Below are 23,920 nucleotides of genomic sequence, written 5' to 3' on the forward strand. Positions count from 1 at the left end.
CTAACATATGCTTTTAAAATTAATTAAATTAAATTAATATCAGATCTACTTCCTTTATCAAAACTTTGCATTATAAACAATCGGGCAAATAACCTTCATTACTGGCATGCCACCATGACCACCTCAGACTGTATTGGTTCATAAGCCTTCCCACAAGGCAACCATCAGGTATACAGTAATAAAATAATAAGTATGTACAAAACAGAGTTGTCAAAACAATATAAATTCCATTCTAGTATAGCCTAATATGAATTACCATGGTGCAAATCATCTCTCCCCATAGTTTGATTAGGCCACCAACACCAAAATACTTGCCTACTACAGTAATCTGTCAGATTGTATGTAACAAAATACCTGCCTACAGGCTTTAGCACAGTGTAATAGCAATCCACCCTTAAAGGCCTATTGCCTTTAACACAGGCTTTTCACAGTCAGTAAGGCCTACTACCTTTGTCATAACTTTTCATTTAAACAGATCACATCTTCAGCATCTGATATAACTTTTCCCAGTTAACCTATAAGGCTTCTAGCCTTTAATACTGGGTTGACACTGCATACAACCCAGGCCTACTGAAGCGTGCAGAAGCTGGCTACTATCAGTCACTTATTTGCTAAATTACAAATAGTTACAAAATTACAGTTGGCAAAGCAGCATACGGCCCCTCTCAGTAGGGTCTATCAGGAAACGTCACAGGGAAAGTATTCTCCAAGGGCTTGTCAGAGTGGGTGACCAACACCAAAACCCTTGGCAACTCTGGTCATCAATGAGATTACATGTAAGCAAATACCTTTCTGTGGCTTGTAACATAATGTGATAATAATCCACTGTTAGAGGCTTATTGGCATCACCATATTCTTTACACAATAAATAAGCCAGGCTTACTGACTGAACGGTCCAGAAATTGCAGTTCCTGCACACCAATCTAGCATATAGCTGTTAAAATTGGCTTGCCACCATAAACAACTGAGGCCTACTGTGCTGAGATCAAGGTTTCACACAAGGCAACCCAAGGAATACAGTCATAAAATTACAAATGTATTCCAAAGTACACATGGCAAAACAAAAGACTATCTCTCCTAAACAGAGCTTAACAAGGATTCTCACACTCTACTCCTGGATTGTCAAAAGGGGTAACCAACCCACCATCCTTGCTAGCTAGGGTCAACTATGAGGTTCCATGTCACAATACAAATGTCAGTAGGCTTTGATTCAGAGTGATAACAATACACCCTTAAATGCCAAATTAACTTTACCATATGCTTTTCGCAATCAATAGGCTAGGCCTACTGCCTTTATCATAACGTGTCATAATAAACAATCAGCGTATAGCCTTTATCATTGGCTTGTCACCATAGCTAACTCAAGCCCATTGTACTGAGTGTAAACTTTCCACACAGCATCCATCAGGCATACAGTTATAAAAACTACAAATGTATACAAAATGACAGATGGCAAACCAAATGCTATCTTTCCAAAGAGAACCTAATAAGGATTAATGTAGTGCATATCTTCTATCCTCACAGTTTGTTCAGGGGATCACCAACACCATAGCCCTTGCCAACTACGCTAATCTGTTGAATTCCATATGACAAAATACATCTGGTGTGAAATTTCCCAATGCATCCTTTACCCTTTAACATTGCCTTTACACTCTACCCAACACCGGCCTATTCAAGTGCACATAAACTGGTAATAATCACACATAGAGTTCTAAAATTATAAATATGTAGAAAAACACAGCTTGCAAACCAGTTAATAAGCTAGACAAACTGTCTTTGTCACAATGTTTCATAACCAGCCAGCAGAGCAGACCTTTGGCAATAATGCTTGCAGTGCCTTAAACAGGCATTACGTTGCCACCATAACCAACTCAGACCTACAGATTTGAACACCAGCTTTTCCACAAGGAAACCATGAGACAGAGGGTTAAAAAATGAGAAAGGTATACAAAATTACAATTGGCTAAGCAAAATAATGTCTCTACTAAGACGACCTAACAAGGATTCTCACAGAGATATTCTTCAAAAGCCACAGTTCACCCGCAAAACCATTCCCCACAACTGTAATCTGTGTGATTCCACATAACAAAATACCTATTTGTAGGCTTTAATATAGTAAAATCAAAATCTACACTTAAATGCCAATCGACTTTACTATACTAAATGCTTTTCACAATAAATATGTGAGGCCTAGTGCTTTTATCACAAAATTTCATAATAAACAGATCAGCCCTATAGCCATGATCATCGGCTTGCCAACAAAACAAAAACAGTCTTGCTGTATCGAGTATAAACTTTGCCACAAGCCAAAAGGTGCAATACAAGTAGTCCTTTTAGTGGAAGCACACACATTCGACCCGAGCATATCCAGTTCTCAGGGGAACCAACCTGTGCCCCTCTCTCAGCAGAACTCTTGAAGCACTTTTTTGTTGATCACATAAGGTAAAACAACAGTTTCACTCTCAAGCCAGATCTAAATACCCATGTAGATTAGTGTAGCCCTTGACTCTCCACTCTGAAGTCTAAAGTTAATGAGTGCCATCCCATCTGTGCTGCTGACAGTGAAAAACAAACACACTGAATTATTTCATTATTTGAAGCAATCTACTAGCATTACAATGTTATGTGTGTGGCCCTAACAGTTCAAGTACAGGCAGATGGTTAAATTGACAAAAAGATCACAGCTGCATGGAGGGTATACACTTTTTTTTGTGGAAGCACACAACTTCTGGCCCATAAAAACATGTACACCTGGCAACCAACAGGTGGGGACAGTGACAACCCTTTTCCTGGTAGTGCTTCTTAAAGTCTTTTTTTAGATTAACACATCACATCTGGTGTGAGTATTTGATTGGTTCTGATGCTCCGTCCATCACCACCCCCTTTTGTACCGCTTTGTTCGCCATAAGTTGGCAGGGTATGCTCAGACGTGAGTCCCTTGCTCACTTTGCCACTGGATTCAAGCAAGCCTGGCTGAAGACGGCTGAAATGCCAGAAACCGGTCCTAGGAAGCTTGTTTCCGGTCCAGGGAAGGCATTGCTTGGCAGTTCGGGCTGGACTGTTCCCATGAGGCACAGGGTCAGACTGATTTGCATATGGCCATGTCTGAACTGGGGTGGCAGAGTGGGCTAAAGAACGGTGATGGATCAAACCCAGATCTGTTGACTGGGTGTGAGTGTCTGATTGGTTCTGATGCTCCGTCCATCACCACCCCCTTTTGTACCGCTTTGTTCGCCATAAGTTGGCAGGGTATGCTCAGACGTGAGTCCCTTGCTCACTTTGCCACTGAATTCAAGCAAGCCTGGCTGAAGATGGCTGAAATGCCAGAAACCGGTCCTAGGAAGCTTGTTTCCGGTCCAGGGAAGGCATGGCTCGGCAGTTCGGGCTGGACTGTTCCCATGAGGCACAGGGTCAGACCGATTTGCATATGGCCATGTCTGAACTGGGGTGGCAGAGTGGGCTAAAGAACGGTGATGGATCAAACCCTGATCTGTTGACTGGGTGTGAGTGTTTGAATGGTTCTGATGCTCCGTCCATCACCACCCCCTTTTGTACCGTTTTGTTCGCCATAAGTTGGCAGGGTATGCTCAGACGTGAGTCCCTTGCACACTTTGCCACTGGATTCAAGCAAGCCTGGCTGAAGATGGCTGAAATGCCAGAAACCGGTCCTAGGAAGCTTGTTTCTGGTCCAGGGAAGGCATGGCTTAGCAGTTCGGGCTGGACTGTTCCCATGAGGCACAGGGTCAGACTGATTTGCATATGGCCATGTCTGAACTGGGGTGGCAGAGTGGGCTAAAGAACGGTGATGGATCAAACCCAGATCTGTTGACTGGGTGTGAGTGTTTGATTGGTTCTGATGCTCCGTCCATCACCACCCCCTTTTGTACCGTTTTGTTCGCGATAAGTTGGCAGGGTATGCTCAGACGTGAGTCCCTTGCTCACTTTGCCACTGGATTCAAGCAAGCCTGGCTGAAGACGGCTGAAATGCCAGAAACCGGTCCTAGGAAGCTTGTTTCCGGTCCAAGGAAGGCATGGCTTGGCAGTTCGGGCTGGACTGTTCCATGAGGCACAGGGTCAGACTGATTTGCATATGGCCATGTCTGAACTGGGGTGGCAGAGTGGGCTAAAGAACGGTGATGGATTAAACCCAGATCTGTTGACTGGGTGTGAGTGTTTGATTGGTTTTGATGCTCCGTCCATCACCACCCCCTTTTGTACCACATCACATCTGGCAACAGCTGCACTAGCAAGCCAGACCTAAAAAGACAACTCTAAAACTGGCAAATTCAGCTTCAGAGGTTAAATATTTCCAAAGAAAAGTTTTGATTATTGTTATTTATAAATGTAGTTGCTTTGGGGCCCACTCATTCTTAACTAAGCACAGCAGAGGAGATAAGCACAATAATATAATAACTATATATGATGGGCAGTGTAGGCAAAATACGTTCTCTCAAATTTTGCTTATAAATGGGCAGTTTTGAAACAAAAAGCATTTAAATCAAAGATCTTCTGTCAACCCTATCAAGTCTTATGTCTAAGGGAAAAGCTAAGGATCTCTTATACTTCAAAATACAAGTCATTGGCTAATTGCTTACCATCCTGTGGAATAGAGAGATTCAGAAACTGAGCATCAATGCCCCCAAACATGTCTGTTTTGTTTACATTAATGTTAATATAAGTTTATGAATGATTCGGACTGTCCAATGTATAAACCACTATTGAGTGGAGCACGTATCTTGGTGCAACTGGATAGTCTTAAGAACCCTAAGTAAATTCTGAGAGAGCAGGAATGTGGTCAGTGTATGAATGGAGATACAGGGGAGGGTAGCCAGCAAGTATGTATTGAAGCTGGCTAACTACATAAAAACTCTTTTCAGGCCATGTGGGAGCCGGGCAGGCCCATGCAGCACTTGGGAGCTAAGGTGGAGGCAGAGGGTACATTTGTAAGCGCATCAGGCCAGTAACATTGGCCAAAAACGCGTAGAATGCAATGAGTGTTTCACACGGGAGTACCGGTCTCTCTCTCTCTGCAATAATTTGTTTAAAAAAATTGAGAAATAAACCAATATTAATGGCACTCAATCAGCAACATTGGTAAAAACATCAAATCATTTGTTTAAAAGCGTCTCTGGCGTACTCTGCTGATGTTCCCTGCCTTGATTTGGGGAGGGGCGCGGGGGGCAGGAACAATTTGCAAACAGCAACACGCTGCACATTCGTTAAATTAAGTGTGCACAGGTTCAGAATGCATCATTGTCCACTTATTTTGCAAAGGAAAGCCTGAAATACCCTATCGCTCAATCATGGGCTAACTTGCTAACCCCTAGCAACTACACTGGCTAGGGCAGTGATATCACTCTCTGGTAAGAAGTATGTGGAGAAAAAGCAGGGGCAGTATCATGATGGGCTTTTCTGGGGCAGCACAGAGCTGAGCCTTTGCTTTATGCACCTGTCGGGCATAAAGTGAAATAACTTCACTGATATTTTTCAGAGTTAGTGCTTTATTTTAAGACAGGCCAGCTAAGAAACAGGAGGCAAACCCTGCTTTATAGCCCTTCTGCCTGGGGCTATACCAGTTGTTAAAGCCCTCTCCCTCGTGATATTTAAAAGTTTTACCTTTTATTTTAAGAATAGTTATTCAACAATGTCATTTTTAGGTATGCCCAAATATGCGGCAGCTATCTTTGAATGATTTTTCTCAAAACAAAAATAAAACAAATTGATGAAGGCCACCATGCATGCACCCACCTTTTAAGTAAAAATATTCAAAGTGGGCAAACATCTAGGTATGTGCATACATAGACTTTTTTTCTAGTGTTTTAAAAAACAGTTTTTAGACGGCTGCAGCACTTGCACGCACATACGTGGGGTTAGTTAATACTGATACAGCATAGGGTGCCTAGAGAAAATGTACTCTATAGACGGTGCTACATTAATATAGAACTCTGTAAACAGTAAATAACATTTGAATGATCTTTAGCCCCTGGAATTGGAAGCCACTTTAGATGTGTAAGTCAACAATTTTAAGAGTAATGAGACAGTAATTGTAAAAAAGAAACAAGCAATAAAAAATAGTATCAATAAAGCCCTCCATAAACAAGAGGTACATAAAGGAATAGAAAAGAGGTTGGTGAAGAAGTCTGAAAAGTTTATTTTTGCTTGATAGTAGAGGAAACAGCGAGTTAGCATCACAAGCTTGAGAAGTGTAATCTGTTTTTCTAGAGCAGGGCAACTGTTGAGTTACTTCTGTAGGTACATCAATTGTACCCCTCATTCTCATCGAATTGTTGCTTGCAAAATAGTTAAGTGTGATTTGGAGCAACAGTGCATTAACTGGATTGTGTGTCCCATCTGGAAAACCTGAATTGTCTCTTGGTGATGTCTTTAATTTGGTTTATACATCTGACCATTGCTCATTTTAGGCACTTTAAAATAATTAAATTGTTTGCTTTGATTCAAACACATGAATGATAGATTGTTGCCCCCGATTCATTAGCCCAATAAGCTAATTTACCTAGCAAAGACTATGGCCTGGAGTAGAAGATGAGAAACATTGTTTATTTTACGTGGTAGACACTACAAACTGCACAGGACCTAAGAGATGTTAGTGTTGGATGTAAAGTTTTCAAAACTCAGTTGCACTTGGTTTATCTACATTGGAAAGATGAAAACCCAAGTTGTCAATATCTGTTTTTAAGGTTGTGACCCGCAAGTTGCACATAATTTTCTGGAACAGGCCATTTATCCCAATAGAAGTTTGGATTGACCAGTAACAAACCTATGGGCCTGATTCACAATAGTAAACATACACATGTATGTGGTGATTTTCAAATTTTGAATTACATAAAAACATTTCACATGATTAGAATTGTATTTCACATATTTTTCTAATTTAGGCAGTGAGATTTTACATAAAATGCCCAAAATCATACAATATTCAATGAAATGTGGAAGGTGGGATGATAATCCAGGTTTACAGGTTCCAAATGGTGTCATCACCTCTTTAACTTTTTAATAAGCTGGTGAAACAAAGCTATATCCTACTTTGTGTCATGGACGGAGAAAGGTGAAAAGTTCCTTGTATATCTGGAGATGACAAATTTTCTCTACTCTAAAATAATGAACAGTGGATTCTATACTAGTTAGCTGCATGCCCTGTTTAGGGTTGTATGATTGAACAACGCAGGGAAATGCTTTGCATGCCTTTATAATGCAATTTTTATCCCACATTTATTTAGAACGCATATGCTTTTACAATGTATGGCATTACCATGCATTGTTTCTATCTATTTATATTTATAATAAATATGTATTTGTGGGAGGAGACTCCCCACACTCCCCAACATATCTTAAATGAGTGGTAAAGGCATGTGTTGTAAAGGCATGTACGTGGTAAAACGTGTGGTTAAAAATGCGTGGTAAAGGCACAATGTAGTAAAATCCTCATTGTAAAGCCTGTTTCCCCTTTGTAGATCACATCCACAGCCAGCTTCTGCTGTCTGCTACTGGTAAAAGACCTATTGCACCTAATATGAATTTAGAGTGAGCTTCATGTCTGCCCCTCGGCTCAGGATTCAATGGCTTTCTTATCTTTCTCCGTTCCTTCCTTCTGATTCAATATCTTTCCTTCCTATCTTAACACTGTATCAGAAGATGGTTATCTTAGGCTGAATTTTAAACAATTCCAAGATGGCTGCCTGTGTGTGTGTATGTATGTATGCGTGTTTGTATGTGTGTGTGTGTGTGTGTGTGTGTGCATGAATGTTCATGTGCAGCAACCTTCTTGGAATGGTTTACCTTTTGTTTTAAGAATAATCAATCATTCAGCAATGCCACCTTTGCGTATTCACAAATGTGCAGCAGATATCTTTCCATGATTTTTCATAAAACAAAAGAAAAAACATTTGAAGATGGCCACCATGCATGCACACGCATTTTAAATTGAATTACCCAAAAGTGTCAGTCATCTATGTATGTGCCTACGTGGACATGTTTTTCTTTTATTTTAAAAAATAGTTCAAAGAAGGCTGCAGCATTTGCATGCACATACGTGGCGGCCATCTTTTAATTTTTTGTTTTAAATGAAAGAAAAACAATTTGAAGATGGCAGCCATGCATGCATTGATGGTAGCCATCTATGAATGTGTTTTTCCTAAAACAAAACAACAATTTTCCAAGCTGGCCACCACAAATGCACATGAATTTACGGTGGCCTTCTGGGAAAAAAACTGGCAAACTCAATATATATCATAAAAAGTATTGGTTTTGCCAATGTTTTGTTGCTTAAGTTACAGATTTTTCTTACAATTACACTCAGTAAAATTAAATGCGATCATGCATAAGGGAGGAGAGTGGTACATGGAGCCTGTTTCTAACGGCCTCTGGTGTGTTCTTCTTTTGTTGTGTTAGATTTACTTCCCAAAAGAAAAACAGCCAAGACCCATGTACGCTCGTATATCTTTGCAAATGTTTGAATGAATGGCTTTATATTTCCGTGCCAAAGACTGTAAACTTGCTAATATGTTAATAGTAACTTCCAATAAATGGTTTGGTTATGTGATAAGACATGTGCTATTCATGCAGGAGCAATGTGGTGATATGGCAGTTTAACTATGCACTATATTATATATAGATTCTGTGGCATGTGTTACAATTATCGATTGAACGGTGACGAAGCAAAGACTAGAACATAGGAAATGCTAGCATACGAATACTATCATATTACTTGATTTTAAATTGGCCTACCCTCAACATATTGATATAATACTTCTCTCGCAAAATAGATCCGCATTTCTTGTCTGTACCACATGTTTTCACTCAGAAAATGCTGGAGGGGCATTATAAACATTGTTTAGGCACAGACAAAGCAACATGTAATAACTGTTTCTCATTAAAAACAGAGTGGTATCCAGACAGACGGTTTTCTATGCTGAGACACCACATGAACTGAAGGTCATAAAACAAAATTATAGTTTTACGTCTGTAACAAGGTCAGACGATTTTGAAAACTACTGTATAATTACAGGAAAAACACCCCATCTCTCTCTGTTGTACGTTCTTGGGAAAGCCCAGGTAAATCATTGGCAGGGACTTTCCTAAGGGGTGGCTTAACGTGCATGTATGGTGAAAAAAGCATGTCTATAAAACAGAAGCCTTACCCATGCAAGTTTGTTTGGTTGGAGTCCTTTGGAAACCTGAATGGCATTTGCAATAATAGGAACCAGGTGAATTCACGCAGTCTCCATTGGTGCACGGGTTGGAGGCGCACTCATCAACATCTGTTAGCAGAAAAAAGATGACAAGATATGTCAATGAAGAATTTTGTAAAGGAAGAAAATGAAACAGAGGAACAGCTGCCTTGCATAGCTGCAGGGCAGATTTTATGGGGCGCACACTACGATGGAGGCACGCGCTATAGTTCAAACTTCACCATTCCACGAAGAGGCCATCAAGGGGGCATGTAACAGCGAGTGACTGACAGACACACACGCGCACAGACGCACGCGCGCGCGCACACACACATATCATCACTTTCCAAAAATAGTGCATTTGCCCCAACATGCCACCCTTATCTTGGCATTCCTGCGCAGGCTGGTAGGAGGGTTGGAGACCGGCTTCTAAGTGAAGACTTCTGCGGTGATTAATCACTATTAGAAATTAGCAGCGAGGTGGCCAGTGAGCGAGAGCACAAAGAGCATGAAACTACAAGGACCATAATGCCTCACGGAAGTGGCACATCCGACACACACACCTTTGGTAGGGACATGTGCTTTCAGGTTCAAACAGCACAATTAAATTAAGAGTATGACGGCAAAGGGAGGCTGAGGTTTAAGATTACAAAATGTAGTCCCAGAGAAAGCACCCTCTGATTTCGGGGCTTATAAAATGCACCAGCAACCAGAGGCTATTGAAAACGGTGGAAGTTGCTATGTATAAAAACAGCATGACGTAGCATAACAAAATAAAATGACATACAATCACATGAAATAGCATAACAAGACATGAAATGTGAGGACCTAACACGACAGAGCACAATCACGGAATCAGAGTCTTGTGTGTGCATCAGTAAAGCATCTTTCCATCTCCTTGCCTCACTGTGGCTAGCCACTGCTGAAGGGGATGTCATGGTAGAAGGGGCTAACAGATATCAAACTACTAAAGGTTTAGCGCTGCCAGTGACCGAGGCACATTCCTGGAGTATCATAAATTTAGCCAGATACAAACTGAAGGGCTGACGGGCATGAGAGTGGCATGCGGTGTGCGAAGCCTGCAAATCGCATTGCAGTTGGGCAATTAGGAAGTAAACTGAGTGACATGCCATGCCACAATATGCACTTTTCCTGTAATATTTTAGTTACAATAATCAATTTAATGGCTGAATAGTTACTTTCGCCATATCTCACACACCACAGTGTGGGACAAAAGCGTCATAAATCTGCATTCTCAAGATAGCCCAATTTCTCAGCGTGACATGCCTGGGCAGACTCTGTTCAGACATATTAGTGATCTCACAAACTAACAATATATCCGATTATTCCAATAAATTAATTTGAGCAACGACCTTGCACCTCGATTTCCTGATCATATGAGCAATATGTGTCCTTATCTAATGAAGCCCAACTAACTATAGGTTAAACAAATATAACACCCATGTTTCTCCTTTAGCTAATCCTGGCTAATCTCCATTTCTGCAAGGAATTCTCTGTAACAACGTGCTTCTAATTTATCAGGAGGAAACAAAAGTAACTAACAGCCTGCCTTCTTTGAATGGATCAATGAAAAACGCATAAGTTTGCTTCAACAAAATGCTTAAATCAAGTACAGCTGAAACGTCACCAGATATTGCAAGCAATTCAAGCGACAGTAAATATAACTGCCCACACGTTAAGTAGCTTCTTCTAGCCAAATAGATAAACTAGAGGTGTCCATGAGAGAAATCAATACAAGTATAATGAATAATAATCAATGGCTATGCATACAAGATGGTTTAGTTGAATGTGACATTATGTCGGTATTTTGTGTCATGTCCTACTGCCAAAATGTGCTCTCATGCCAATTTATTTGCGGAAACTTCAGTAAATAAAAAGTGAAGGCTTGGTAAGGCTGGAGTGGCACATCTTCTTTTGGACAAACCAATAGGTAAGGCTCACACCTGGAGAAATCTCTTGACTACTTGGTGACTTTCTGTGTATGAGTTCATTTGAATGAGTGAGCGACTGAATGGAATATTTTTAAATGAGTGGATGAATTAATGCATAAGTGTAAGGATTAGTACCAGAATACAAGCATGATGAGGGATTAAGTACCTACACGCACCAATCAATGAAGAGGCAGATGTAATTATAAACCAAACTATTGGCTCGACCAATGCTTTTAAGGTCTGACGTAGAGACAACTTTAACCAACCTCATTCTTCCCCAAAAATTCATAATAACATACATACATAAACATATATTCAGTGGCTTTGGATCACCCCTCATCATCTACTTGCCAGTAAGCATCCTTCACATTTTGCTTCAACCCCACCACAGCATACAGCACGGGCAATGGGTAACCCAGTTCATGCAGTTGCATGATCGAATACGGCATTTGACCTGATCACATGTGCACGATGTCTGGCAAGGAGCACACTCCATTGCCAGGCCTGGTCTGCTGGGCTACTTCCTTATTTTTTTTCAAACTAGAATCTCAGTCTTGGAAGCAATCATCCTTAGCAAGTTATTATTCACCCATGAAGATATCTGAAGTGTGGTATTCCCTGCAGAGCCCTGAGGAACACCATGCATAGTACTTCTGCACTGTGACTGAAATGGTGGAGCTGGTGATTAGTTGGCTAGAATGGAAGTGAACCATTTAGGTGCAAGTCCTCTCATCACAGTCTGGCTGAGGCAGGGAAGTAGGATTTTTTTGAGTTCAAAAAGAAGTTTATTAAGAGAATTCAAAATGACAATATAAGGGACAAGGGACAATAAAACAGCAAATAATCACATAAGTTAAATTAAAATTTAAGAAACAAAATAATTAAATTCGTCAGTCAGTTTAGCATAAGCTAAGATAGAAAAATGACAAGGGTATGCATGTTGATTGGTGCAAATAAAAGAAGAATACAATTCATGTAAAAATCAAAGCTAAGGAGCTTTGTCAAACTATTGGGAATTGGTCCACCTTACATTTTTAAGACAAGCTATTCTGCACCTGTGAATCGTGTGGCCCAAACTAAGGTAACACAAATTAGACCACCAGTGGTGGGTGACAAACACGTTAGTGCTGAGAGAGTGTTCAGGGAATCAACTCCTCATGTATTTATTTTGTTATTCGTTTTAGGTCATACGTGACAGGTATTGCTTGCGACCAGTCTTAATGAGTGTGGACGTCAAGAGGATGAAGATTTAGTGTGTTGGAGGAGTTTAACTCCCTCTCTGAAATATTTCTTCCACCATTAATCTGGGTGGGTAACTCCGTATAGTTATGTTCATAGCATATTTGTGGTGAGTGTGAAGAGCAGTGAAAGATTTTATCTAATGTGTATAACTGCTCTATTATTGTCTACCTTAGAGCAGTGTTGGGATTTTATGTCTGCCCTCTGTCCTGTATGTACTGCGGAGATACGATCAAAAAGATTTGGTGTGGTGGAGGAGTTAGTTCCCCTAAAACAACTATCATCACCAGTGATTGGTGGGTATTTTTCTAAAGCTATTTTTATAGTCTAAGGTTAAAATATGTGAAATGCTCATACTGGGAGTTGGTCTGTGTGAGTGAGAACTATTATGTGTAATCACCATGTCAGAGCCAAAGGTCTAATATAGGTGCTTAACATGTCTATGTTATGCTACATTGTCAAACGAAAATGATGTATGAAAATTTTAGCTTGGAATGAGTGACATGATGTATATTATATGCAATTTTTATATGAATTTGATATGTGATTTTATATACTGTTTTTATAATAGATGAAATTGTTGGGAGACATCTTATGATTAGGCCTGAAGAAGGGGGTCAGATCTACTTACACAACCGAAACGCGTCACTTCTCTATCTTTAGTATTACCAAACCCCATGGGTTCCTATTGACAAATCAATAGAAGGACACTATCAGATGTTGAACCTGTAATGATTTTTGGTTTGGTGTTTGTGCATTCCAATTTGCACTTTTATTATCAATTGCACTCTCCCCTACTTTATGCACTATGATATATATTGTAAAATTGTGCTGCTAACGTTTGTTTTATTGTTTACATTGTATTTTTTATCTTTTTAACTTATCCAAAGGACTTACTGAATAAACATTTATATATTAGTTTTTTGGCTGCTGCTATATTTGTTGGTGATTATTTGACTGTGTGTGATTCTGGTATGCAGCCATGATGGTAAGCTTCTAAGTAATCCCAAAGGGAAGTTGTTTCTGACCTAGTGTCATTTTGATGTCCTGTCCCTTTGGTGAGGAGGACCCCTCTCTCTTTTTTTGAGAGCTGTCTGCCATTTTAACCTGCATATGTCTGTCCTTCAAAAAGACTGTGACACAATAAAAATTAATCCCCTTTTGAATGTGGATTTACTGCATGTTCACTGTTTAGTATATGCATATGAATTAGTGTTATGTGTTCCTTGGTTTGCAGTGTGTGCTTGCGAATACAAGTCATACTGCAAAATACATTTGTTGACTATTAACATCTCAAAGACAAAGGGCTATATTTAACCCCTCATTATGAGTAGCCTGTCAATTTCAATGAAATGAGAAACAGTAGTTACCAGACCTGTCTTGTTTTGTCTTTCACACAGAGATTTCTGCTGCTGAAAGCAGCCAATATCTCTGTTTGGAGCTCTGTGATAAAACATGCAGAAATGGAAGCAGAAACACCAGTTCATGTGTGTTATTTCTCATAAACATGCATTCCGCAACCCCATAATTACAAGGACCTCTGGTTACGGTAATTCTGTGGCAGAGAAATAACGTGGAGTAGTGTGAGACATCTTCCAAAAAGTGACTGATGTCCCTTCTGTCTATCTACACTTCCTAGAGCCATTACACACTATAAACAGGTCAGATAGGACATCAACTGCTTTTGGGGAGCTGTCATGCATCCTCCAAACTCTAAATTGGGCCCTACTGAGCATTTTTGTGGAATCTTTTGTTGAAAATTTAGTTGAAAAACAGAATGGAATAAAATTGGCTATGCCAAGGATTATCTGAGCATTGGCCTTTGATTGGCATCTAGAGTAAGCAGTGAAAACCCCTTTACTAAAGTAAGACAGCAAATTGCCGTCAAATTTATAAAAAGTATTCTAATTCCATTGTTTAGTGACTCTCTTACTGGTCTATGCCCCAAAGGGTATACGAGTGATTTTACATAAAGTATTTATATAGGCAAGAAGGATTAATTAGATAGAAAAAGACTGGAAAAACATTGCATGTCCATACTCATGAACTTGACAAAAGTGTCCTTTTTTATGATGCCATTACATTGAAATTGTGGAGAATAAGGGTGAATGTATAAGTACAGTGATATCTTAGAGCACTTGCTTGGAGTTTGTTTTAGTGAGTCACTTCTACAGGGCCTACATTATTCAGAACTCTAAATGAGGGAATAATTGACGATAGCATTGTGTTACCTGTTATGTAAAAAAACTTTAGATGAATTCAAACATGAAAGACATACGGTTTAATGCTGATCCCAAAAAGCACTAATCTCTACAGTGAGGAAGACATAGTAGAGAACAACTTGCTCGGCTTTACTCAAAGCTCTTGTCATTGCAAACTGATAGGTTTTTGTTTGAACCTAAGGGCTCTGAGTCATGTTGGATGTTTATGCATTTTAGGATCAGGGAATTAAATAGAGTTTGGTGGCCAAGATACTCCATAAATATGTGACGACTATCTTTTCTGCTACATTACAAGTGCCACAGGCTATAGTACATTGCAATATGGCAAACAGGACATACGACACATTTCTGGTGGAATATCCCATCTGCCAAAATCTAAACAAGCCCTTTAGTTTGATTCCATTAAGACTGGTGGAAGATGCTACACTATATTAACTTAGGCGCATGGCTTGACTTCCAATAGATGAGTGGGCCCAGGGCAGACACTTTCATATCGTGATGCAATCATAGGGCTCTATCTAGTGGTGGTGCCAAATTGCAGTAAAAGGCCCTACAAATAGTCTTGGACCCAGCCTGGGGAATTCACCAGCTAGCACAATGCTATATTGCCTGAGGTGCTAACAATTCTCACACTGTTTGTCTCGGTCTTTTGAGCCAACAAGGATTATACAGCTTTCATTGTCATGTGAGAACTTGAGAGAATTTTACAAAGTATGAAGTGAAAAAATGTTAAGACATGTCTATAATTTCTTCGAGCTGCATCAATAGGAATATATAGAAGAGTGACACATTAATATAAAGTTGTGTTTTGTGAAAACAAAGAAAGTTTTAACTTTAACAGAAAATATTAAATTATATTTTAATTGAAATGTGTAATTGTAAATATGTTTAATTTATCAGTTTTGGGTTTTCCCAACCGTAATCACTTTGCACTGGCTCTGTCGATCCTCCCGTGTTAGAGGGAGACCGGGGATATGTGGATCCACCCCTCAAAGCAGTGGTGAACAAGGATAGGTCCTGCAGCAAGGACAGTGGCTTAACGCACAACGATGGAGCTCCCTGCAGAATGTGATAAGGGTCACCCAAGTCTACAATAACTCTCAAATATTCATAGGCTTTGGGCTGAATTGGAGCCACCCGAAGGGTTATGGCTGCATTGGCATGTGCTGCGCCACTGAACAAGTGGGAGAGGCTTACTGTCATGGACTCACAACCCTGCAATTCAAGCATTCAAGTTACTTGAAAATGAGTTGGATTTTCCCTGATTTGTACAAATAGAATATAGCTGAAAAGTCCCACCGAGTACAACCTGATTTTCCAAAAATAGGCCATCCAGTGAATTATGTCACAATTGGTTTTCTAACCCAACAAAACATTATCAAACAAAGGGAAATTCTGGATTCCTTATTATTGGTGATATTTGATGATGTGAGAATGGGTCAGAGAAATAGATTTTTTTCATTTCAATGAACTTGGCAGTAGTTTGGCAGGACCATTACACGCATCTTTGCTGGTGTTTAGATCTCATACAGCTGGTCTGTTTTGCATACATTGCCTTGCTTGCAAAAGAGAAACAACGTAACAACGGCTGTCGTTTTGTATAACACATTGACTTTTATGCATTCCACATTAACTCAAGTATGTAGTGTGAAGTGTAATCATAACATGGTGCATGCAGAGTTTAAAGAAACTTCATCCGTGAGACATACGATCTGGAAACCATAACATGTGCAATTTAAAACAAAAAGTGCCATTTAGGATGCCGTAGAGGTGATGATTTATACTGTGAGATAATCTGCTCTGTTTGCAGTGAGAGAGATATTCTTACAGATGCATCTGGATTTAGGGCCCTATTAATGAAAAATGAATAAAAATGCATCTGTAGACATATATACGGGTGCAAGTTTACAGCTTTTGGGAATTCAAAAACTTTTCTAGTTGTGCATCTGAAAAGCAGCACTACACTCTTTTTATTGTCCAAGAAGGATCCATTTTCCCCATGGAGAAAGCGCTTTCCCTACACCCACACTAAATCTGGGGGCAATCAGTTCCCTTTCTATACTGGAACGTGACATTTCTGACCATTGTCAGGGTGTAAAAAGTCAGAGGTCAGTTTGTGAATGTCCACAAATATAAATGTCTGTGTATATTCCCAAATATATGAGGCTAACCATGTCTTGTAACATGCACTTCCTACTATTAGATGATATTTATTTCTGCGGATTTCTTCACACTCATGGTGGAGTAATCTGCAGGTTTAAATCAATTTACTCCTGCCATTAATCTTTTTGTGACTTTAGTAGTTTGCATTTATTGACTTATAATCAGATTTATTGACCAGTGGTGTAGGTAGGGTATCATGGGCCATGGTGCAAGCAAGGACAATGGTGCCCCTACCCCCGATTGAGCAGTGAAATGCAGCAAACATCAGGGATCAGTGGGCCTGTCAGGTCTTTGGGCCCAATGCCACTGCTGCACTATTGATACACAGCTAAAAGTATTGCCTTACATAAATCTTCAATTCGTTTTGGCCAATGCACCAATATTTAATTGTAAGTGTTATGCTTAGTACTGGCGATTAGAAAGTTTTACTTTGGTTTCAATTTCAGCAGAAAAATCAAGCGGCAGCTAAGAAAATTACATAGGATCTTGTGGGATGCCAAGGTAAAAACTTAGGTCATCATTGTAGCTGACTCCTCCAAATTTGGGGTTCCCTAGCCTCAAGTAAAATTGAGAAAGGCACATACATGCCCACCTGCCTGGCTTTGTATAAATTCCCATCTGCCTGGCACATCATTTGAACTAAGTAGTGGTTCTGGAAATGTTGTTTCATTATGAATTGTGACACCCCCAATTATGTATATTTATCTCAAAGGTTGTTGGGCTGCAGTTAGAATAGTAAATGTTCCACCCCAAATAAATGCACTTATCCCAAATGTTGTTGGATTGTAGCTTGACGTGGAGTTTCAATAGTTAATATGCCTCCCCAATTATATGCATTTACCTCAATGTTAGTTTGACTGAAGTTAAAATTAAAAATGAGACCACCTTCACCAAATATGTGCACTTTTCCCAATGTTAGTTGGACTAGAGTTGTAATAGTATATGTGAAGCCCATAAGCTCCAATGTAGGCAGTCTCTCCGTTTTTACTTGCATTGCAGTAGGAATAGTAAATCTGACCCCCGCCCAAAAGACTTTAGTTAGAATGGGGCTGAACTGGTACATTTGAGCTCCCAAACATTTGCACTTTCACCAATGTTAGTTTGACTGGAGATGTAATAGTAAATTGGTACACCATAAATAGATGCATTTTACCCAGTAATTGTTTGGCTGAAATTAGCTTAGTAAATTTCCCCACCTCCCCATACATATGCTTGTTCCCCAGCGTTAGTTGGACTGGAGTTAGAAGAGCAAGCCTGACACCCCTAAATATATGCACTGGAGTTAGAGTATTAAAATCAGACTCGGAAATATACAAATTATTACCCAGGTTAGATGGACCGGAGTAAGAATAGCACATGTAATTTCCACAAGTAAAGTTTATTTTTTATAATTTTATTGAATACATTTGCTTCGCATATTGTTTTATGTTTACTTTGGATTTTTGTTTCACAATCAGTTACTTTGCCCTTGTCATTAATTCATTAATGGACTTGTAGAATATTTGTATAATATGTATTCATCTTTTGTTACTTTAGGGTATGTGTTTATGTATATTTGTACATTTACCAAAAAACGTTTTACATTTTTATATATTTCTAAACAATTATTTTATATTTTTAAAAACAAAAATATATAAATGTACTTCCAAAACGATTTAATGGTATTTCTATTCTTTACATGTAAATAGTTGCTTACAAAATGTTTATTTTAACAGGTTTATGATTGAACTATTTTTAATTTAAATATTCTGTATTGTAAAAAAAGTTTATTGTTTTTTGATTACTTGCAATTAACGATACATATTTTTAAAGAATATTTACAAAATAAATTAATTTTAAATAGGTAGAATATATTTCTTTAAGTAATTTTTTTAAGGTAAATTATGTTTAATGATATATGTTTAACATTTGTAAATATTATGGACTTGTTTACACTATTTTTGGGTTTTTCATACTTTGTTAATTATAACTTTAACTTTGAAACATAAGATTATTCTAATATATATTTATTAAGTAAATATTTTTAACATTAGATTATTTTGTAGGGCAATATTTAGAAATCAATATTTTTGTTGTAAATATAGAGTTCATGATATGTTTGCAGTCAGCATTTTGACCTCATATTTTTTTTTTGTAAAAGAATTTTTATTGTTTTGTAAAACAGTTAAAACAGTAGGACACTGAAACAAACCTTGCGTACATATCCCTAGACAGATCACCACCCAATTGCACAATCCCTCAACCAACCCTAGTTCTACTGCAGTGCGAAAGACTCTGGCTCCCAACCTTCCCACCAACCCGCAGGTCCTCTTAACCATCCGAGTCAGAGGAGTCCTCATCTGAAAGAGGCGTTGACCTCATATTTTGATGGCTCCATATTCTTGTTGTCAATATTCAGGACTATAACCCAGTTCAAAGTCTCTATGGCGTTTCTGGACCAAGCTTTCCATCAAACAGAAGTCCAGTTTAACTCTTCTTTACAGACAAAAGTGCAAGAATACAGTCCAAAAAAGTATTCAGAGGGCAAGAAGCCACCTGAAGAACTGATGAGCACTGATTTAATTGAAACACTGCTGAGATTCTCCGGTCAAATGCTATAATTCCAATAGTTTTTGTCACTGTGTGCGGAATAAAACCAGAAAACATCTTTCAGATATTGTCGTAATTTGGAGATTGGATAAAATCATCCCACTATTGAAACAAGTACTCTTCTAATTACCATATACCAATTTGGTACTGCAGCCACTCTTCTTATATAGATAGTTATTTCTGTGCATTTACTCAAGTTTGACAAGTATTTTCTCCTTGCAGTCAAGACACTATCAGTTCCATAAACTGAAAAAGTACTTCAAAGAAATAACAGTGGCATTTAATTCTAATTTGACTGTACCTTTGAGGCATCTCAGCGCCATGTTGGAATATTTTATGCCTGATGTAAGTTAATGTAACATTAGTAAGACGCAAAGCTGCACCCCACCCCACCACAACACAATATAACACAGCATAGCTCAAGCTAGCATAGTTTAGCTCAACACAACATACATATACCATGATAAAACCTTTATTTAATTGGAGCGGTTTATGAATCAGACACTTTGTGGATTCAAATCATCTTACCTTTACATTCTCCCTGTGTATCTTGCTTGAAGCCCATGTTGCACTCACAGCGGTAGCTGTTGATAATAGGTATGCAGCGGCCATTGAGACAAAGATTAGGATATTGCTTGCAGATGTCAATGGTCTGATTCAGAGAGACTGGAAAAAGAGGTAAAATGTCAATCTATCAACCTAAATATTAAAAATTATAAAGCATAAACCAGAGGGTATCGGTGGCAGACTACAGCATAAGGGCTCAAGTCAAAAACTTGCATCAGGCATTTATGGGCCTCCTTAGACACCGTTGCGGAATCGTGACTGACCAACCTCCAGTCGGGGGTCCCGGCCGCAGTATTAGGATGCGACCGCACATGGTGTGGTCGCACACTCCCATTTCTCTATGGGAAATTGCGCTGCAGTCGGAAACCGGCTGCAGCACAAGCTCCCATAGAGAAATGGGAGTTTTTGTTGATCCCTGCACCGTGTGGCAGGCACCACACGGTGCCTGCCACGCAGTGCAGGGATTGACAGGACCCCCAACTGGAGGCCACTGCTGCAACGGGGCCCTGCTAGGGGCTCCCAAAGTATCTTTACAACAGGCTTTTCATGTCGGAAAGACTGACATGAAAAGCCTGTGGGAAACCGACATCATCATCCCAATGGCGGAAACGCCTTCCTTATAGGATTATGTGCTTGTTCCAACTGGCCGACGGGCTCCTTGAGCCATTCGGAAGCCAGCTGGAATGATCGGCTGGTTTCACTTACGACCACCGTCATTGTAATATGGCAGTTGAAAGTGAAATCAAAGATGTTGTGCGGTCAGAGGCTTTCCGACCGACATCAAAATGAGGGCCTAAATTGGTAAATATTGGTATTATAGGTGTGCAAAGTACAGACACAGGTAAATTGCAAAATGTGGTGGTCTAGAGAGGCATGGGTCACTCATTCTGATTGGCGGCCAGGGAAAATTTCATACATTCGGATCTACAGTATTTTGTTTGGTTGAAAGGGTGGACAAGTACATTCCTCTTGTTATAGAAATTTTGAAATTTAATAGTGCTACATGGAGGATAATGGGCTGATAATGCCTTGCGATTTTATGAAAGTGGGGTAAGCAGAAGTTAATCTCCCAAAAAGGGTGGTGACTCGCCGGGTAATGAAATAAGACAGAACAATATAAAAAAAATATTTTCTTAGTATGCAAACTCTACCATTCTTTGTCTAATTGTCTAATGTTTTATGATATTCAGTATCGGCCCCTCTGGATGTTGAGTCAGATGAATTCACTAGTAAGGCTTGCAAACAGTTTTTTTTTATCTCAGTCACTGGTAAGTGGAAGTGAATAGAGTGGTGTACCTGCCTTTTTTGGAAGATTTACTTACGCTTTCTCCTCGTTCATAAAAACATGAGGCATTATCCTGCATTGGAGAATTCGTCTGAGGAACTAGCATCCTGAACACAAGTGGTTTTTAGTGTTCCAACATAATCCATCCTTTAGTTTACAAAGCTAAGCACCTCTCTAAATACCAAGGGCCTGATTTAGAGTACCCTGTCTGCCAAACTCTGGGTCTGCCTGCCTCATTTAGAATTGGGCAGACCGTAACATTTTTGTCAATGGAACCCCGGTTGGCTCCATCAACAGTAAGCTTCCTCAACAGGCCTAATGGAGTAGCATCCTTTTTAGGGTGGATGATGTAATGTACTTTTTCTGTCCAATACTGCCTGGAAGAACCTGGTGGTGAGTGACAGAAGAAAAATATTGACCACTGCACCACAGGAGAAAATTTCTAAGGTGTGAAAGTTATTAGCATTTTAATAAAAAACTTCCTTCAAGGTACAGACAAGACCGTTGGGCTGGCGGTCAACTCTAAATTTGATATACGGTAGCCCATCAGAATGGCAAAGGTAATATATCCTCTGTCATCCTGAAGGACAGTATACCCTCTGTAAAACTCAAAATCAGGATCTATTTAGGGTGTGGAGAGTGAGTAGCTTCCTAAGAGTTGATATGTTATAGTATCTAAGCTTGGGATTCACAAAGGTATCACACCAAATTAGCTCCAATGTATTGGGCTACACCCAATAAACTGCCTAGCCTTAGAAGGTAAATATATATATTTCAGTGAAAAGGAGAATTAGCAGGTATCTTCACTCTCAACCCCTCTGAGTCAGACTGCAGAGGAGATGAGTGTTAGGAGTCAGACAACTCTGTCAAATAATCCCTCATCCACAGATAGTATACCTAGAGCCCCACCATGTACCCCAACATCACTAAGCAAACACAATGATTAATGAATATGCACTATTTATCTACAAGTCGAGAGAAGTGGAATGATTGCAAATATTATACTCATCTCAGCAACAAATAAGCAAATGATGGCGAAGTTTAAATATGCCTCTATCATATTTCATCATACAAACCTATCTAACTAATCTTATCTAACTTTTAACCACCCATCTAACATCATGGTTGTTTAAGTCCTAAATAATATGCTAAAAAATATGCCAATATGCCTCCATGTGTTCCTCATTGTGTCTTCTGGCCTGAAGTCGGAATTTCCATTGCTCAGTATTCCCTCCAGTAACTGGTCCGTTTGTCTAACCCTACCCCTTTTCTAGGCATTGGGTTTCAATGTAGAGAGGAAGGGTTTGTCTCATGCTCACCCCCAGTATCATCATACAGGATATTTGAACGAACAATGCTTCTTGTTCAAGAACGGGCATGCAGTAATACAATACTACTTTCTGTTCCTATTCCTTGAGGAAAGAACACACAAGGTTATGTCCCTCATATCTGCATTTGCGAACAATGCACCGAAGATTGGAAAATGTCCTTTTCTATCCTGTCAGCTTGAGTTAAGATAAAACATGGCAATCAAAGCACACATTTATTAGCTGAAAAGGTAAATTAGACATTGGCCTGCTTCCTGGGCCTTTCACTGCACCATTCATGTACTGCATCTGAAAGCATATTCATTTTAGTCCATGTTGTATGCAACCAGGCAAGATTTGCCTGCAACCACAAGTCAATCCTGAACAAACAAAAGTATTGCAACAAGGTGGAATTCATATCAAATTTTCCAGACTGAAGGGGAGATTTCAACCCATTTTTGTCCCTTCTTGATTGTGCATCTATTGTATAGCCTTGGAACCAGTCTTTTGCCTTGATTCATCTGCTTTAACAAGTTCTTCAGCTGAATCCAATGGCAGAAAAATTTAATCAGAGATGATGGAAAGGAAGTGGAGAAAAGCTGACTTTTTTACGTCTGGCACACCCATTTGGAGAAGTCTCTCATAAATAATTAGCGGCTTGCTTTGTCCTCAATATTTGTCTTTTTTGGCCACTGGTGTTGTAAAACTCAGCAAGTTGTCTACTAATATGCCAGAGTCTGAGAGACAATAGATATTTTCATATTTAGGGGACAAAAACAGAAATATCTATGTTGCTATTTGTGTCACAGTTCTCCAAATTACACTCCAGATTGACTCAGTGCATTTTGGGGACTAGCCCATCTTGAAGATGTTCAAGAACAAGGGACTGGATGATTTTTATATACTGACAGGTAAAGAGTTATTTGGACATGTTGATGGTTGGTGGGGGTGGATGGAGAAGACAACCTTGAGATTTATTATGGTCCTCAATGAAGGTCACAACCTCAACAGACAATCATTACAAAAAGATTGTCATCTCATGATGGGCAATTCCACCCTGAATGTGGCTATATCACAAAGAATTCAAATGGCTTCAAAAGGGCAAAAAAGTCTCACAGAATGCCTGTGAAGATCAGATTTTAAAGGACAAATGGGATCTGCATCGAAAAACACCTTTAAAAAATATCCAGGATTTCACATATTCCACAATTGCACCATCTGCCAATAAGGTATCAGTAAAAAGATGTTACCTACTCTGTAAACATCTGTTCATAGCATGCGCTAGCCACCTAATATTAATCAGCTAACTCTTCAAGTTTATTGTGTGCTAATTTGTACATCAGACTGTCAGTCAACAGCCTGTTAAAACTCTGCTTGTCAATGCTCTTTTACTAGCGCCATGAGCCCC

At 39.4% G+C, this 23,920-nt stretch overlaps 1 protein-coding gene across 1 annotated transcript in view; it reads right to left on the reverse strand.

The window, feature by feature from the left end:
• Positions 1-23,920, reverse strand: part of FBN2 (fibrillin 2) — a 969,744-nt gene that overhangs the window by 386,936 nt on the left and 558,888 nt on the right. The window contains exons 11-12 of the mRNA XM_085632710.1: positions 19,882-20,019; positions 9,159-9,278 (exon numbers count right to left, since the gene is read on the reverse strand). Of these exons, the coding sequence (XP_085488836.1) occupies positions 9,159-9,278; positions 19,882-20,019 (258 nt within the window). The remainder of the gene's footprint in view (positions 1-9,158; positions 9,279-19,881; positions 20,020-23,920) is intronic.

This window comes from Triturus cristatus, chromosome 2_1 (assembly GCF_964204655.1).
Source record: "Triturus cristatus chromosome 2_1, aTriCri1.1, whole genome shotgun sequence".
Classification (NCBI taxonomy): Eukaryota; Metazoa; Chordata; class Amphibia; order Caudata; family Salamandridae; genus Triturus; species Triturus cristatus.